General features: G+C 43.6%; 1 protein-coding gene across 4 annotated transcripts in view; it reads left to right on the forward strand.

Annotated features, from left to right (window-relative positions):
* Positions 1-19,399, forward strand: part of PTPRN (protein tyrosine phosphatase receptor type N) — a 152,934-nt gene that overhangs the window by 130,141 nt on the left and 3,394 nt on the right. For all 4 annotated transcript variants that reach the window (XM_033946754.1, XM_033946756.1, XM_033946757.1 and 1 more), the window contains one exon: positions 18,194-18,267. In XM_033946754.1, the coding sequence (XP_033802645.1) occupies positions 18,194-18,267 (74 nt within the window). The remainder of the gene's footprint in view (positions 1-18,193; positions 18,268-19,399) is intronic.

Genomic DNA, 19,399 nt, shown 5'->3' on the forward strand with positions numbered 1-19,399 from the left:
CGGTATGGGCCCAAAGTGATGAACTGGGTCAAGAACTGGTTGAGTTGAAGGTGACAGAGGGTAGTGGTCAATGGAGATCGCTCTGAGGAAATGAATGTTACCTGTAATGTGCCTCAAGGTTTGGGTTTTGGGTACTTTTTAACATTTTTGTAAGTGATATTGCTGAAGGGCTGACTGCCTCTTTATGGATGATACCAAAATCTGCAATAGAGTAGACAGCTCTGATGGTGTGGATAATATGAGGAAGGACCTAGCGAAGCCTGAAGAATGCTTTGAAATTTGGCAGCTAAGTTTTAATGTTAAGAAATGCAAGCCCGTCCTCCCAAAGGAGCCCAGAACAGGTTACAGGAATATATTAATAGTATGGGTAACATAGAAACAACCTTTAGTGAAACATAGACTCTGCCGCTGCCGATCGCCGACCGCTGCAACTAAAGAGAAGGAAGGTTCAGGCGCCGACCCACAAACCTTCTTCCCGATGTCAATTCTGATGTCGGAGAGGAAGTTTGTGGGCAGGCACCCTTCCTTTGCTTTAGTTGTGGCACACAGCAGTCGGCAGCGGACCGGGGGGAGTGTTTGAAGCAGCGGTAGGCAGCAGTAGCGGAGGCTGGTCCGGGGGGGGGGCAGGCAGGCTGGCTGGAGGGAAGGAGGCAGGCAGGCAGGCAGGCTTGCTTTAGCGTGGCAGGGAGGGAGGTAGGCTGGTTAGCTTCGGGGGAGGGGGTAGAACAAAGGCTGGAAGGCAGTGAGGGGACATAGGAAGGAGGCACTGGGTGCACTAAGGACATATGAAGGGGCACTAAGGACATGGGAAGGAGGCACTGGGGACACTAAGGATATAGGAAAGGGCACTAAGGACATAGGAAGGGGCACTGAGGGCACTAAGGACATGGGAAGGAGGCACTGGGGGCACTAAGGACATAGGAAGGGGCACTAAGGACATAAGAAGGAGCACTAAAGAGATAGGAAGGAGGCACTGGGAGCACTAAGGACATAGGAAGGGGCACTGAGGACATTGGAAGGAGGTGCTGAGGGCACTAAGCACATAGGAAGGAGCACTGAGGGTATAGGAAGGAGGAACTGGGGGCACTAAGGACATTGGAAGGGGCAATGGAGGCACTAAGGACATGGGAAGGAGGCACTGGGGGCACTAAGGACATAGGAAGGGGCACTAAGGACATGGGAAGGAGGCACTGGGGGCACTAAGGACATAAGGAGGCACTGGGAGTCCTAAGGACATGGGAAGGAGGCACTGAGGGCACTAAGGACATAGGAAGGGGCACTGAGGGCACTAAGTACATGGGAAGGAGGCACTGGGGCACTAAAGATATAAGAAGGGGCACTAAGGACATAGGAAGGAGGTACCGGGGGCACTAAGGACATAGGAAGGAAGGAGGGAGGGAATAGAAAGGGACAATTGTTGGGCTTGAGTGCAGAAAGAAATGAAAGAAAGGATGCACAGTCAGAAGGAAACGCAACCAGAGACTCATGAAATCACCAGACAGCAAAGGTAGGAAAAATGATTTTATTTTCAATTTAGTGATCAAAATGTGTCCATTTTGAGAATTTATATCTGCTGTCTATATTTTGCACTAGGGTCCCGTTTTACTAAACCGCAATAGCGGTTTTTAGTGCAGGGAGCCTATGAGCATCGAGAGCACCGCAGTGCATTCAGCACAGCTCCCTGCACTAAAAACCGTTATTGCGGTTTAGTAAAAAGGGAGGGGGTATATTTGTCTATTTTTGTATAGTTGTTACTGAGGTGACATTGCATAAAGTCATCTGCCTTGACCTCTTTGAAAACCCTGTGGAATATAAATGATAATTAACATTTTCTCTATGTACAGTATGCTTTGTGGTTTTTTTAAATTTTTTTATTGTTGATAGATCATTTTGACTTGGCCACGAAAGTAAGGGAGAGGGAGGGAGGGAGCTGCTGAAAGACATCTAGTAATCCTTGCAGGCTTGACTGCAGGGAATTATTTTTGTAAAATCATGTTTTGTTATGTGACTGGCATTATTTAGACTTTAATTTCTATGAATGAATAGAATGAAAATGATATAAAATTGCTTGCTTGTTTTTATGTGCATGCACTGAAGGGAAGTTGAGAGAGAGTGGGCTGAGGACGCTGAAGGGAAATGGGGAAGAGAGAGTGGGGAGAAGACGCTGATTTATAAATTGTACAGAATATTGTTTCTTTTTATACTTTAATATAATAAGTTCAGTATAAAACTATTCGAGGCTTGTGTGTAGGGATCAGAATGGGGGACTGAGCTCGCGGAGACGGGGCGGGGATGGAGACAAATTTTTTCCCTGTGTCATTCTCTAGGCTCTGCCACGAATCGATTTCGACCACGTGCGGGCGAGTGGGGTGTCAGTTGGATTGACGTAGCCATCGTAACGCAAGTGGGCGTGGGGTATGGCTCTCAAAAGAAATCTTAATCGTTGTACTGCTGATCTTTGGCTCTTTTGACTAATGAGTTTGCCTACCACTGACCTAGGGGAAGGTAGAGCTGTATGTCGTCTGCATATGAGTGTATTTTGATTTGGTGTTTTTCTGCGATGTCAAGTACTGGTTTGACATATATGTTCAAGAGGAGTGGGAATAGTAGTGCACCCTGAGGCACTCCGTCGTTAATTAGAGGTAAGATGAAGTTCAGGAAGGATTCGCTGGTAGCTGGAAGTGTGGTGGATGGGCATGGGTCCAGGACTGATGTTGTGGGGTGTAGGAAACGTCAATGGAAATTGGTATGAAGATGTCTAGAGAGTCTATCGTGTGTAGGTTATTATTTGGTATAGTCTTTGGGATGCTTGGCTTCTAGGTCTAAGGATTCTTGCATCTTTGATATCTTGTCATGGAAGAAATTTGAAAGGGATTCACTATCTAAGTTTGATTTTTGGATGTGGTGAGGTCCTTGGGAGGAGTTGAAAAGGTTTTTGACAGTGAAAAGATGGCCTTTGATCTGTTGGGGATTTTGGATATTAGTTTTGTGAAGTATGCCTTTTTTGTTTCGAGTGTTGCTAGTTTGTAATCTTTCAAGAGGCTTTTCCATGTGGATTTGTCCTTGGCATTTTGAGTTTTGCACCAAGTTTTTTCCGCTTTCCTTACTTTCCTTTTCTGTTCTCTAAGGCTATCTGTGAACCAGGGTGATGAGAAAGATCTTGTGTGTGTTTCGAGTTTTTTGACTCTTGCTAATTTCTCGTATAGTGACTTTATGCCAGAATGCCATGCCTGTTCCTTTTCCTCTAGTGAGTTGGTCATGGAACTTGTGAGTAGATCTATTTTGGAGATGCCAATGGAAAAATCATGAAGATTGACTGACTTTGGGTCAAGTGTGGTTGCTGTTTGTGACGGTGGATTTTCTGTGGGCCCTTTGGTCTTGACGTGTAGGTTGAACGAGATTACATGGTGGTCAGTCCAGGGGGCCTGAGTGTTGGTTAGCTGGGTTGGTTTGTTGTTGAGTAGCAGACCTTTGGAGATGAAGATGAGATCTAGAGTGTTCCCAGAGGAGTGGGTGGAGGAGGTGATTTGGATGAAACCTAGGTCAGACAGTGTCTTTGTGAATTCCCTTGGTGCACCAGTGATGCCTGGGTATTCAGCAAAGTTAAAGTCTCCTAAGATGACAATTTGTTTGTGGTTGACTGAGAGGTCACTTATAATTGTTATTAGTTCGTTTAGTACAGACATAGGGGAGGAGGGTGCTCTGTAGATTAATACGAATATGGTTTTATTGTCATGGCCTATAGAGAAAATGAGGGCGTCCAGGCCTTCTAGTGAGATGGAGTTTATGTGTCTTGGGTTTAGATTGGATTTTGCGATAGCTGCAACCCCACCCCCTTTTTGGGGGGGTCGGGAACATGCCAGTGCTTGGTAGCCTTGAGGGCATAGTGCACCCTGGGTGGCCCCGTCGTCGTCTTTTAGCCATGTTTCAGTCACTAGAAGGAGATCCCATCTGTTGTCTGTTATGGCATCTAGAAGGATGAGGTCTTTGCCGTTAACAAATCTGGTGTTTACTAGAGCTGATGCGATGGAGTTTGCTTTGGATAATTCTGTATTTGTTGAGATTTTTATGAGGTTGGGGGTTCTGACTGTCATTTGCCTTATGTGAGAGTGGTTTGTCAGGTCTCCATAGCGTCCCTGGCCTGTGATGACAGCGATGTGGAGAGCCATTATGGGAAGTATAAGTGTGATAGCTGAGATAGGGCTCGGTGTATTTGATTGGCTAGGGGTCTTGAGGGGTTCCGGCATGGTTTGGGCCTTGTCTTGCTTGGCCCGCCTGAAAGGAATGCACCAAGGGCCCTTGCTTAGCAGCCCTTTAAGGCTGGAAAAGATGGCTGGCTCTAGGAAGAAAGGGCGGGGCTTCACGCCAAAGAAAGAAGTTTCCGATTGATCTGCTTGGTGCTTGCTCCTGACAAGAAAAGTGCAGGGCTTCCCGCTGAACAAAGTTTCCAATGGTTCCGTTCTGCTCTGCTTGGTGCAGTGAGGGGAATGACTGGGCTCCTTTCCCCTCACTGTGCCGAAGAAGCCGCAGTTAGATCAGCTGCACGCAGGGTAACAGAGCCCTTTAGAGGGCTGAAGATGGCTGGCTCCTGGCAAGAAAGGGGCAGGGCTTCCCACCAAAGAAAAAGTTTTGATGGGCCCACTGTGCTCTGCTTGATGCAGTGAGGGGAACAACTGGGCTCCTTTCCCCTCACTGTGCTGAAGAAGCCACAGTTGGATCTGCCGTATGCAGGATAACAGAGTCATGCAATTGGGCTGTAAAAATCCAGGGGAACAGTACAGTTTTTGTGATTGTATGTGATGATCTTAAGGTGACCAAACAAGTTGAACAGGCGATGGCAAAAGCTAGAAGGATTCTAGGGTGCATAGGGAGAGGTATGGCCAGTAGGAAAAAGGAGGTATTGATGCCCCTATATAAGACTTTAGAATATTGTGTACAATTCTGGAGGCCGCACCTTCAAAAAGATATAAAAAGGATGGAGTCGGTCCAGAGGAAGGCTACTAAAATGGTGTGTGGTCTTCGTGATAAGGTATATGGGGACAGACTTTAAGATCTCAATCTGTAGACTTTGGAGGAAAGGTTGGAGAGGGGAGATATGATAGAGATGTTTAAATACTTACGTGGCATAAATACATATGAGGTGAGTCTTTCAGTCGAAAGGAAACTCCAGAGTGAGAGGGTGATGTTAAGAGGTGATAGGCTCAGGTGTCTAAGGAAATACATTTTTATAGAAAGGGAGTAGATGTGTGGAATAGTAGAGTTGGTGGAGACAGAATGTGAGTCTGAATTCAAGAAAGCGCGAGACAGGCAGGTGGGATCTGTTAGGGAGAGGAGGAGATAGTGGATGCTGAGGATGGGCCATTTGGTCTTTATCTGCCTTCATGTTTCTCTGTATATGTGCATAAGCAGATAAGTGTGCACTTGTAATCAATTCACCAAAAGGATCACAAAAACCAGATCTCTAAAAGTATATGACAAGTATTCAAACTTTATATAACTGAGTGGCTTTAAAGCCAACAAAAATGCTGGTCAGTTACTGAATCAATGCACTAAGAACTTTCTCAAAATATAAACCACACAATGTTCCATAAACCATTCTAAAACCAAATTTAATAGCAACTCCATGTTGTACTGAAAGAATTACTCAATGTAATCTATGAAAAGCTGCTGAATTTTGGTTCATTCTTAAACTCAATGGGGCAATCAGACTTCTAAAAACCCTCTGTGCCTGCAACCCTGTCTCCCAGGCTCTATCGTCAGCTCACCGACCTTCAAGGGCCTGATGCTAGCATTCAAATCCTTCTATGACATGGCACCGGCTATGTGACAGCTAAGCTTCCTCTATGAGATATGCCTGAAAATGGCCAATGGTTGTTGCTTTCAACTGCAAACCACCAGACGTTCCTACTCCCACTTCATACCGAGCCCCTACAGATCAAATCCCTTAAAGGACTCCTCAACTTTAGAAAAGTAATAAACACACAACTCTTCACCTAACTCCCCTGTCTAAGGCCGACAGATTACAAAGAAATATCGATAAGTGCCACTTTAGGATAAAAACTTATATTGATAAATCTTGCCCTGTAAACTGTGTCAAATTAGGATAAATCCAGTGCAAATCGTAACCTGTTAACTGTATATTATGTATGTTAAGCTGTAACCCGTGCTGAGCTCTATGGGGAAGACGGGATAGGAAATGAAAGAAAGAAAGAAATCACAAGAAATATATCCGAGAAGGCCAGCATTCAATCACAAACCTGCAAAGAATTTGTTCATAGATAACTCACTGCAAACTCAGCGGTATCTCTCGGGAAAGAGCACATACCAAGTGCAAGATCCAGGCTCCACTTCGCCCTCATCATGCCCCCATTATGCCCCCATTCCTCTTCCTCCTTCATGTCAATTGGAAAGGAAAGGGCATTTCTCTGGGGAAGTGAACATTATTTTGCTCTCTACTTTGATAATTGCAGATTCCTTTATTTAGACAGTTTAAATCTTAAAAGAGTAAACCTTACTTATTAGCTAGTTTCCAGAGATAGAAACTTTACTGACACAGCCTATAGCATTAAGAGAGAGCCTCTGGCAGGCCTTAGCTCTCCCTCCCCAACTCCCGACCATCCCAAGCACATTTCTTCACTAATAGTCTTAATTTATAGTCCATTCTAATTAGGATAACAGGAGGAGTGTTTATTACAGGCTCTTATTGCATTTCATTATTTTCGAAGAATCATACACTAAAGCACACAATATAAGACTCAATAGAGTAGCCTATATACCCACTAGTGAAAATAGTTGAGATCAGTAGAGATCAAATAGCATCTGAGCTTCTAGATTCTACCAGAATAATGGATAGCGAGAACCAGTGTAAATATTTTCAATTCAGGACCGCAAGTTTCACAGCTTGTATGTTCCTGACTACAGTCAATGGTGCTGCATATCCAGGAGCCATCTACAAACACTTCATTTTCAGGGTTCACGTTTTAGTTACTGCTTCTATAACCAAAATGATTCTATTCTATTCTGTTCAGCACGTACAACCCACACTAATCTCAAAAGTCCACAGAAACCTCACATCAAGCCACAAAATAGAAATAAAATAACAACTAAAAATAAAAAGTCTTTACAAGCTTGCAAAAAACATAATACAAAGGAATTTTTGTCAGCTAAGTTGGAAAGTTTAGAGCCGTTTGCATAAAAGAATTATTTATTAAAGACTTCAGATGAACAAGCTTTAAAATTGGAAAAGACAGATAACAAGTCATATCATAATTTATATATCACTATTATCATCTTAAAATTAGCTCCTTCGGTCATTAGCCAGTGCAATCGACGCAAAAGTGGAGCAATCCAATCTTTGCTTTAAAAATCAAGTGAGTCGCTGATTCTGAAAGAGTTGCAGTCTGTTTCTCAGTTTCAGTTTTGTTCAAACTATTTGGGGATACTACTACCACTACTATTCATTCAGTTGTGTCCGACCCTTGGAGACTTCCCTGTTTTCCATGGCTTCTTTGAATTGCTTGATGTTTTTCCAGTGTCATTCTTGATGGTAGACTATACTTTTCAAAAAATCCCTGAAAAAGTCCTAACCTCTCAAGCTTCCTTCTTTCATCCCTCTAACCCTCCGAACCCCCAAATCAACCTGCTCTACTCTTTTTCCCCCCAAAAGGACCAGAAATCTTTTTGTAAAACACCCTCTTTAACTCTTTTGTAATCCGCCTTGAACCTCAAGGTAATGGCAGAATAGAAATCCCTAATGTAATGTAATGTAGTTAGCCAACAGGCCTTTGGTCTTCCCTGCTTCCTTTTATCACTGACCATTCCGAGTAGCAGCTCCTTTTCTAGTGAGCTCGCCCTCATCACATGTCCAAAATAGGTCAGTTTCTGTCTGGTAATCTTGCCTTCCAGGGACAACTCAGAACATCTTTGTTGGTGATCCTAGCTCTCCATGGGATTCATGGAAGTCTTCTCCAACACCACAGCTTGAAGGCGTCAATTTTTCTTCTATCTGCTTTTGTGAGTGTCCATGTCTCACACACTGTTCCCTCTAATCTGTGCACTTGTGCGCGCACACACAACTTGCCAAACCCGCGCACACAAATTAAAATAGCGCGCACAAAAAAATAAATTTTTGCCTAAAATGATTTTCACTGCTAAAATGAAATGTTGCAGAAGACCAGCTGTTCCGATTTCCCATTTATCACATTTATTGAAGCGCTATAATATAAATTTTAAGTCATTTATGTGATTACGTTATCTTTAGCAGTTGAACTTGACACGTCACGTGCCCCATAGGGCCATAGCCTATGGCCCATAGGATATGAAACACTTCCGATTCTTTGATTTCCTGAAGTTCCGCCATATTGTTTATTTCGTGGAATCGTAGTGTGCAGCGTGGTACTGCGGTTCTATAACTGTATTCGTTTATTAAATTGCAACCAGATATAACTCTTAAAATGTCTAAACTGTGAATGGTGAAAAGTGTAAAACGCAAGAGAGGTGCAACAGCTTTTAGGTTTGAATGGCTTGAAGAAATTGTTGGAACGGAGACACCAGAATCTCGAAATACAATGCGTGTTCGACTGTGTGAAATATTTACCTATGACGAAGACGATGGAGTTGTGTGTTGTTATTGTCAAGATGCCAAAGCAACTGGAAAATTCTCTACTGGAAAAATATGGGATGATGTTTGGAAACTGGACTTTCTGAAACGCCATCTATCAAGCAAATCTCATACCGACAGTATTAGGAAACTCAGAAGTAAAAATCCAAATTTAAGAGGGGGACTGGTTAACATGTTGCTTGAAAGCCCAACCAAAAAAGAAAACAGGCAAATTACTAATGAATGGAAGCGTTCCAGTCCTGATGAAATTAAGGTTCTTGTCGACAGTGTTGTGCTGGCCATTAAGATGAATATCTCAATGCTCTCTGTTCAAGATATCAATGAGCACATGGCGAAGTATGTTAGTATACCTGATAGCTGGAGAAGCAAAAACTATGCATTTGAATTTCTTGGAATTATCAATGGCATCGTGCAAGATGATCGTATGGCAGACATTAAATTAGCAACGTATCATACGTTAACTGTTGATGAAAACACAGACATTTCTGTCAACAAGTACTTAATACTCTACTTTAAGTATCGGCCAGTCAATTCAAATAAGTATAGGACATCATTTGGTGGGATGCTACAGTTGGAAGCATGTGATGCTACATCAATAGTAACAGCAATTAGGGAATTCTATAGGAAACATGAACTTGACCTGAATAAAATTGTTATGTTCACCTCTGATGGTGCCTCTGTTATGTTGGGCAAAATAGATGGTGTTGCAGCACAGCTGAGAAAACACATTCCACATTTAGTGCAGCAACATTGTGTTGCACATCGGGAAGATTTGGGACTTTCTGATTCATGGAAAGAAGTAAAATTGATGAAAGAAGTAGAAACTGTAATGAGAACTGTGTATACGGTGTTCTGTCGGTCTTCTACTAAACGATGCAAATTTCAAGAAATAGCAGATGCATCTGAATGTGAATCAATTGCTTTCAGACCTCTGAATGAAGTGCGCTGGTTATCTAGACACTTTGCACTTAAAGCAATTATTCGAAATTATGATCCCCTGTTAAAATATTTTGAAGACAAAGATAATGATCCTATTGCAAAGTACTGCTATAAGAAGCTGAACAGTGAACAATTTCATATTACACTTGAAGTTTTGAATGATGTCTTATCAGAACTGGCTTCCTTAACCATGGCATTTCAAAAATGTGGTTTGACATCATTGGAAGCTTGCACAGGGTAAATTGAACAACTTCGAATGCAATACTTAGGCGACAAGATTAAGTGGAGTGATAAAGTCAACAGTCTTCTTGACAACAGGATGAGGTCTGGAGAAAAAGTTTCAGTGGATACTAATTCCATATTAACCTTCATCAACATCCTATGTTTGCATCTGGGAGAAAGATTTTCTGAAAATGAAGTTGAGGAATGGTCTGCTTTTGACTGTACAGCAATATCACAATGTGACTTTGACTTCGGAAATTTCTACGGATACAGCCCATGATTTGTCTGGCCCTGGATGAAGCTTTCTCCACTTGAAGTCTGCCAATCAAGTGGAGAAAGCTTCATCCAGGGCCAGACAAATCATGGGCTGTATCCGTAGAAGTTTCGTCAGCCCGAGGTGATAATGCCGCTGTACAGATCCATGGTAAGACCCCATCTAGAATACTGTGTACAATTCTGGAGACCACATTACCAAAAGGATGTGCTGAGAGTTGAGTCGGTTCAGCGTATGGCCACCAGGATGGTCGCAGGACTCAAGGACCTTCCGTATGAGGAACGGCTGGTCAAGTTACAGCTATACTCACTTGAGGAACACAGAGAGAGAGGAGACATGATTGAGACATTCAAATATGTCACGGGCTGTATCAAAGCAGAAGAAGATCTCTTTTTTCTTAAAGGACCCACGGTAACCAGAGGGCATCTGTTGAAAATCAGGGGAGGGAAATTCCATGGTGACACCAGAAAATATTTCTTCACCGAAAGGGTGGTTGATCGCTGGAATAATCTTCCACAACAGGTAATTGAGGCCAGCAGCGTGCCAGACTTTAAGAAAAGATGGGATTGGCATGTGGGATCACTTCATGGGAGTAGTTAGAGGGTGGGTCATTGGTGTGGGCATAGTTAGAGGGTGGATAGTTAGAGGGTGGGTCATTGGTGTGGGCAGACTAGATGGGCCGTGGCCCTTTTCTGCCGTCATTTTCTATGTTTCTTTGTTTAAAGTATAAACAATTTCTTCTAGAGGAAAGTGTTATTATTCAGCAATACAATGACTTTAAATTCCTTGTTGCAGAAAAAATCAAAAGCAATCTGATAAACAGCTTTCCAGATATGACAAAATTTGCATTTCAGAATGATTAATTTGCAGATTTAGCAAATTGATGGACATTGGTGCCACATTCTTAGCATCTAGTTCAGATTGTGAGCGTGGTATTAGTCTAATGAACAATTTGAAGACTAAACAAAGGTATCATTTACATTTAGAGCATTTGAAAATGCTGATGCGTGTTAAGAGTCACCTTCAAGATGGAGGCTCAATAGATCTTGACAGAATTTATTCGGACTGGATAAATATGAAAGATCGCAGGCAAAAACTTTGAAAACTAAATTGCTGTTATTTTCCAAATTTTAAGTATAAAGTACAATGATACCTTATTTATAGGTAGCGCTCAATGAAACATTTCAATGAAACATAATTTGTTTATTGAAATGAGACTTTATGTTACATAAAGTGTAACTAACATAAAGTGTAACTAAAATTACATTGTATTTTCGTTAATTCAGACTAAACTCAAAGACCTGCCCATAAATGCCCATAACTGAACTCCGGGCCCTCTGGCAATCATTTTTATAGCGCACACAAATTTAGTTTTTCTTTAAAATGCGCACAGATGAAATTTTTTGCGCACACAGCCTATGAAAAATTAGAGGGAACATTGGTCTCACAGTCATATGTCATGATTGGGAACACAATGGCAGTGATCAGTCTTTGATGGTGACTGAGATACCCTTGCACTTCCATATTTGGTCCATGTTCACTATGGCTGCACGTCCTAGTGCTAATCGACGCTTGATCTCTGCTGTCAAACCGCCACTGTGATAATGAGGGACCCAAGGAAAACAAAGTTGCCAACCACTTCTATTTCTTCATTGTTGATTTTTATGTGGACTTTCTTGTTGGCGCTAGTCATGATTTTGGTCTTCTTGATGTTCAGGTAAAGTCCCATCTTCTCGCTTTCTTCTTTCAGCTTCAGGATCAACTTCTTGAGGGCCTTCTCACTCTCTGCCAGCAGGGTAGTATCTGCATATCTCAGATTGCTGATGATTCTTCTGCCTATTTAAATTCAGCTTCCTCATGAATACTTCTGAATTCTTTTTATTTATTTTCATTTCTACAAATTATATTGAGTGAAGAAATATTTTCTCCGATTTGTTTTTAATTTACTACTTAATAGCTTCACTGCATTGTTTTAAAAAGTATTACCCTAGTACTGTCGCCTTTCCTCTACCCTCTCTTATCGTAGAGCATACCACCAATAATTTTCTCAACAATATTATCCTCACCAAAGATTCACTCATTACAATAGATCCAACCTACAAAGGTTGCAGTCTTCATCTTAGTCCCTAAAACAGCGTGCAAGAGACTGTAAGCAATCTTCGGCTACTCAACTACTAACTCATAAGCCTACCCATAGTTTGTCAGTGGGAGGGCGGCTAACCCATTTCTTTTCAGCTTGGCAGGCCATCACAACAGACCAATGGGTTCTCAGCATGGTCTCTCATGGATATTTTCTCAATTTCCTTCCCTACATTCTACCATCTCAGCCACTCCTCCCTTCCAATGTTCCTCACCAGCACATTCCACAACTGGCAGCGGAGTTATCCCTTCTAAAATGTATGTTATGCTATTTATCCTAGGAATAAGCAGTGGATTTCTCCATAACCATCTTAACAATGGCTTTCAGGAAGTTATGCAAATCTTTTTTAAACCCTGCTAAGCTAGCTGCTTTCCCCACATTCTCTAGCAACAAATTTCAGAGTTTACACGTTGAGTGAAGAAATATTTTCTCCAGTTTTAAATCTACTACTTAGTAGCTTCATCGCATGCCCCCTAGTCCAAGTATTTTTAGAAAGAGTAAACAAGCGATTCACATCTACCCTTTTCATTCCACTCAGTATTGTATAGACCTCTATCATAGCACCCCCGAGCTATCTCTTCTCCAAGCTGAAGAGCACTAGCTGCTTTAGTCTTTCCTCATAGGGAAGTTATCCCATCTCTTTTATCATTTTTGTCGCCCTTCTCTGTACCTTTTCTAATTCCTCTTTATCTTTTTTGAGGTACGGCAACCAGAACTTCACACAGTATTCAAGGTATGGCTATATCATAGAGTGATCCAAGGGCATTATAACATTTTCCTCTTTGTTTTCCATTCCTTAACTGATAATTCCTAACATTCTATTTGCTTTCTTAGCTGCTGCCACACATTGAGCTGAGGGCTTCAACGTATCCTCAACAAGTTATCTATCAAAGTTACCTAAGCAGTTTGCAATCAGATACTCACAAGCCGGGGTAATGGAGGACTTAGTGACTTGCCCAGGATCTTAAGGAGCAGCGTGGGATATGAACCCACAACCTCAGGGTGCTGAGGTTGTAGCTCTAACCACTACGCCACTCCTAGATCCTTTTCCTGGGCAGTGAGTCCTAACACAGAATCTAGCATCACGTAGCTATAGTTCGGGTTCCTCTTTCCCACATGCGTCATCTGCCATTTTGACACCCAGTTTTCCAGTCTCGCAAGGTCCTCTTGCAATTTTTCACAATCCTCTTGCGATTTAACAACTTTGTGTCATCAACAGATTTAATTATCTCACTAATTATTTCCATCTCTAGATCATTGATATGTTAAAAAACAGCGTTCCCAGCACAGACCCCTGGGGAACCCCACTATTTAATACTCCAAACACCTAAGGGATATATTCACTTGTTCCCTAATTAAAAGGGATTAACTTTCAATCTAGTGTTATGCTATCATAATGTATTCAGCTCAAAGGATACCACAAGGAAAGAGCCTCCGACTCGCAGGCTGTATTCATGAGCTACCTCATTGGCTCAAAAAGCTCCTCCTCCTTATGTTTCTTTGTTAATTTTATAACTCCCTATCAATTTTATAATTTCATAATTTTTAATTTAGTAATAAATCATTTTATACTTTTTAAAAAGTTATATTAAAAAAACTTCCTCAGAGCTAAACACTACATTCCAGCCTTACTTTCTTAAGCTGGAGGGGGCCTAACAGAGGTACTTGGGAGTGACCATAAAATCACTTCCCACTAGTGTGTTAGAACTGCGATCGGATGAGTGCTAACATAAAATACACTTCTTCACTATTCGCGGGGGTTAGGGGCAGAGCCAGCCTGCGAATAGGGAAAAATCGTGAAAAACTTTTGGCCGGCTCTGACCCTGGTGGTCTAGCGAATGATGCGGGGCAGGAGCAATCTTCCTACACTCCTGCCCCGTGCAGAGCCGTGCTGCTGAGTTCCTGTGATCTCACGAGACTACCACAGGAACTCCCTGTTATAGTCTTATGAGACTCACAGCAGGAGTGTAGGAAGATCACCACTGCCCCACGTCACCGCTAGACCACCAGGTAAGGTCCACACCCCCACGCCACCTCCGATCATCACCATGCCACCTCCAATCACCCCCATGCCACCTCCAGTCGCCCCCACACCACCTCCGATCAATCCCCTGCCGCCTCTGATTGTCTCCCTCCGCCGCCTCTGATCGTCTCCCTCCGCCTCTGATCACCCCCCTCCAAATCCCAGGGCCATTTTTTCTCAGGGGGGGCCTGGGGAAAAAAACACGGATAATCGAAACCGCAAATATCGAAACCGCAAAATAGGGAGGGGGAAGTGTATGCACAAAAGCCTTAATCTACAACAGTGTTCTTCAACCTTTTTACACCCGTGGACCGGCAGAAAAAAAAGAATTATTTTGTGGACTGGCAAACTACTAGGACTAAAATTTAAAAACCCCGTTTCTGCCCCATCTCCGCGAGCTTGGTCCCCACAAATCATCTGATCTCATCCACACAAGCCTCAGTTATGATTTTATATTGAATGTATTTTATTAAAGTATAAAAAGAAACAATATTCTGTACAATTGTCATTTTATAAATACAAATAATTCAGAGCAAGGATCAACAAAACCCCTGTCTCCCCTCCTCTTCACATATATATCCCCTCTACTATCAAGAAAACTGAAGAAGCCAAATTATTACAGAATGCTACACAGAAATATCATGCTAACAGAATACTGCAGTCACACATGACAGGAATAGTTTTAGGGGAGTGCAACTAGGGCAACTGCCCCCTGGTCAGAGAGCGCCCTAAGCCAGCTGGAAGCTAAAGAAGCACTGCCTGGGTTTTGCAGTCCCCAGTTATGTCTAACACCAGCTCTAGCAGGATATATATTTCAAATCTGATATATTCTAATCACAAAATAGAAATAAAATGATTTTTTTCTACCTTTTGTCGTCTCTGGTTTCTGCTTTCAATCTTCTTTTCACTCTCTTCCTTCCAGCGTCTGCCCTCTCTGTCTCTTCAAGCCAGCATCTGCCCCTTCCATCCACTGTCTGTCCTCTCCCCCTTCCATATGGTATCTGTCTTCTTTCTATGCCCCTCTCCCCTTTCCATCCAGCTTGTGCCCCCTCTCTCCTTTTTACATGATTCATTCCAGCTTCACTGCTCTCTTCATTTTTATCTCTCCTACACCAGATCTATCATTGTTGTCCCCCTCTGCTTATTTTTCTGCTGACCCCTTCCTATCATTAATCTCTCTATTTTCTCATGCCTGTGTCTCCCCTTCCCCTCCTCTAATCTCTCTGCCAGCTGTTTCCTTCCTTTTTTCATTCTCCCTTCCCTCTTCCTCCTGTCCAGCAGTAACTCTCTTCCTTTCCTCCCCTCCCAGCAGCATCTCTCCTTCTCCCTCTCCAGTAGCAGCTGTCCCTTTTTTTTCCCTTGCCCAGGAGCTTCCCAGATTCCTTTCCCTCCTCCCCTCCCAGAAGCATCTCTCCTTCTCCTTCTCCCTCTACAGTAGCAGCTGTCCCTTTTTTTTTCTTGGCCAGCAGCTTCCCAGATCCTTTTCCCTCCTCCCCTCCCAGAAGCATCTCTCCTTCTCCTTCTCTCTCTGCAGTAGCAGCTGTCCCTTTTTTTCCTTGCCCAGCAGCTTCCCAGATCCCTTTCCCTCCTCCCCTCCCAGAAGCATCTCTCCTTCTCCTTCTCTCTCTGCAGTAGCAGCTGTCCCTTTTTTTCCTTGCCCAGCAGCTTCCCAGATTCTTTTCCCTCCTCCCCTCCCAGAAGTATCTCTCCTTCTCCTTCTCTCTCTGCAGTAGCAGCTGTCCCTTTTTCTCCTTGCCCAGCAGCTTCCCAGATCCCTTTCCCTCCTCCCCTCCCAGAAGCATCTCTCCTTCTCCTTCTCCCTATGCAATAGCATTTGTCCCTATTTTTCCTTGCCCAGCAGCTTCCCAGATTCCTTTCCCTCCTCCCCTCCCAGAAGTAACTCTCCTTCTCCTTCTCCCTCTGCAGTAGCAGCTGTCCCTTTTTTTCCTTGCCCAGCAGCTTCCCAGATCCCTTTCCCTCCTCCCCTCCCAGAAGTATCTCTCCTTCTCCTTCTGCAGTAGCAGCTGTCCCTTTTTTTCCTTGCCCAGCAGCTTCCCAGATCCCTTTCCCTCCTCCCCTCCCAGAAGCATCTCTCCTTCTCCTTTTGCAGTAGCAGCTGTCCCTTATTTTTCCTTGCCCAGCAGCTTCCCAGATCCCTTTCCCTCCTCCCCTCCCAAAAGCATCTCTCCTTCTCCTTCTGCAGTAGCAGCTGTCCCTTTTTTTCCCTTGCCCAGCAGCTTCCCAGATCCCTTTCCCTCCTCCCCTCCCAGAAGCATCTCTCCTTCTCCTTCTCCCTCTGCAGTAGCAGCTGTCCCTTTTTTTCCCTTGCCTAGAAGCTTCTGATAGTGGCTTCTCCCCTCCCAGCAGCTCTTCTTACTTCCCAGCGCAGCGATTCAGGAAGGCAGCCTCGGGTCCTTTGTTGGGTCGCACCGCCTCTGAGGAAAGAGGAAGTTGCATCATCAGAGGCAGCCGCGACTCAGCAAAAGCCCCGAGGCTGCCTTCGTGAATCGCTGCGCTGGGAAGTAAAGGAGAGCTGCAGAGAGGGGAGAAAGCCACTGTCGGAGGCTCCCCAAGATCTCTCCGTCCCAGCGCAGACCTCAGATGTTGATCTTGCCGGCCCTGCGCGGACCGGCAGGAAGTTGAAGTCAGTCAGTCTTGCCGGCCCTGTGCGGACCGGCAAAAATTTCCTGCGGACCGGCGGTTGAAGAACTGTGATCTACAATACTTATCGCTATGTCTTGCAGTTCAAGATACCATCAGCATGCCACACTCATTAAAAAAAACAGCAAGTCTGTTAAGCCCATCAGCCAAAAGCCGACGATGACCTGCCAGCATTTCACTATGCTGCGTCTGCAATACAATCAAAGCAGACATATTACAAAAGATCTACCTTATAAACATAAAACTACATTCCCTTCAGTTAGTGAAGCAAATGAATTAAACTTAGATCGGCACTTAACTCTGTGCTCAAAAGGCTAGCAAACATGGAAACCTTCAAGTCAGATTTTGAACTTGACAGTATCTGACATCATAGACCCGCCTACAGCTTGAGCTGTCCAATCCCAGTGCTCCCTGACTCAAACTATTTACCCTTCTCCATTGAGAATATTGACCTACTCTGTTTTCTAAAGGAAAAGTCCATCAGCCATAATTAAGATGTACTTGGGAAAATCCACTGCTTAGGATAAGCAGCATAAAATCTGCTTTACTGTTTTGAGAGCTTGCTAGGTACTTGTGGCCTGGATTGGAAACTGGACACTGGGCTTGATGGACCTTTGGTCTGTCCCAGTAAGGCAATGCGTAGGTTGCTATGTTATATACAGGACTGACTCAAGAGATTACGGTGTCTTGGTCTATGACCCCTCCCTTGGCCAGTTCCCTCCTCCCTTTGCTGATTCTAATACCTGGTCCTAGCAGGAAGCAGCTTCATAGGCCAGCCATAGTATCAGAGGAAAACAGAAGTGCTCCTCTAATGTAGGCCCTCTCCCCTCGTGGTGCGACTCAGAAAGTGTGATTTTATAAAGAAAAATATGCACCAGTTCTAGTATGCGAATTTGAAAAGGGGGAATGGTCAGAGGATGGGCATTGATGGATCGTGGGCTTTCCTAAAAGCTATGCACATTGTTGTAGAATATGCCTGATCTGTGCACAACTTAGGCACAGCCATTTAGGCCTGGTTTTTGCTGGCCTATATGAGTGTGCCTAAAAGTTATGCAAACACTGGCACTTGGTGCGATTCTATAAAATGTACATGCATCCTGTAGAATGCGCCAACTGATTTTTGGGGGGCCCTGAGTGTCCTTATCAGCGTGAGGCCCAGTGATCTCTCAGCTGCTCTGGCCTATGTCTTGGAAGCTCAGGCATGGCATGCTGAGGGACAACTAGAACATGATCACATCTGGCAGAGGTGAGCTTTGTGTCTTCTGTGTGTCTGCCTTTCCAGTCACCTTCACAATATTTTTGTTGTTCTTGTAGGAGTGAAGGAAATTGATATTGCCGCCACCCTGGAGCACATCCGAGACCAAAGGTCTGGAATGGTTTGTACAAAGGTAAAGTGCACCAAAAGCTCTATAGAGCTCCCAGTTCAGGCGAGAGACTGGTTTATAGCTTTTATCCACTGCATGCTGGTACTTGGACTTCTGATTCTCCCCATTGAAGTCAATGCTGCAGGTCTTAGACTGCATTACTTTAATGAAATTCATTTTATTAAATTTATAAAGTGGGTCAACTAAAACGTACTTTAATGAAACATATACTTTACACAGACATACAGTAAAACTTATGCATAAAGCAATTAACCAATTAAATCAATTAACTGACAAAAATGTGCTGGTGAAAATGCATCAGGATAGGAATGTCAGAAATCTAGCTCTTGATCTCTGCTGGAACTAGCTAACGTGTCACCAATGGCTTCCAGTGTCTCACGCAGATGAAGTACTGCCCCACCTCTACTTTGCTAGGACATAAATCCAGGGAAGTGATGGCCCACCAAACTTGTCACTCCTGCAAAACAAACAAAAAATTAAAAAAGCAGAGACCAGGCCAGCTGGATGTCTGCAGGTGATGGTGAAAGTTTGAAGGATTTTAGGGTGGATAGGGAGAGGTATGGCCAGAAGGAAAAGGAGGTATTGATGCCCCTGTATAAGACTCTGGTGAGACCTCATTTTGAATAGTGTGTACAAGTCTGGAAACCGCACTTTCAAAAAGATATCAAAAGGATGGAGTTGGTCCAGAGGAAGGCTACTAAAATGGTGAGTGGTCATCATCATAAGGCATATGGGGACAGGCTTAAAGATCTCAATCTGTATACTTTGGAGGAAAGGGGAGATATGATAGAGAAATTTAAATACCTATGTGGTATGAATTTGCATGAGGCGAATCTCTTTTATTTGAAAGGAAGCTCTGGGATGAGAGGCCATAGGATGAAGTTAAGAGGTGACAGGCAGGCCCTGGGAGGAGTCAAGATGGCGGATGGTCTCTGACGGTGCTGTGAATGCTCTAAACAATTCTTCGGTTCCTTTAGGAAGACTTTTTTTCTTGCATTGATGATGCCGCATTCAAAGAGGAAGGGAATGGTGAGATGATGGCCATGATGTTGCCGGTTCTTTCATCCTCCCCAATTCAGCTGATGATCCCACAGATGTTTAAATGCCAGATGCCCACCAACTAGAACATTGGGGG

Source organism: Geotrypetes seraphini, chromosome 5 (genome assembly GCF_902459505.1).
Source record: "Geotrypetes seraphini chromosome 5, aGeoSer1.1, whole genome shotgun sequence".
Taxonomy (NCBI): Eukaryota; Metazoa; Chordata; class Amphibia; order Gymnophiona; family Dermophiidae; genus Geotrypetes; species Geotrypetes seraphini.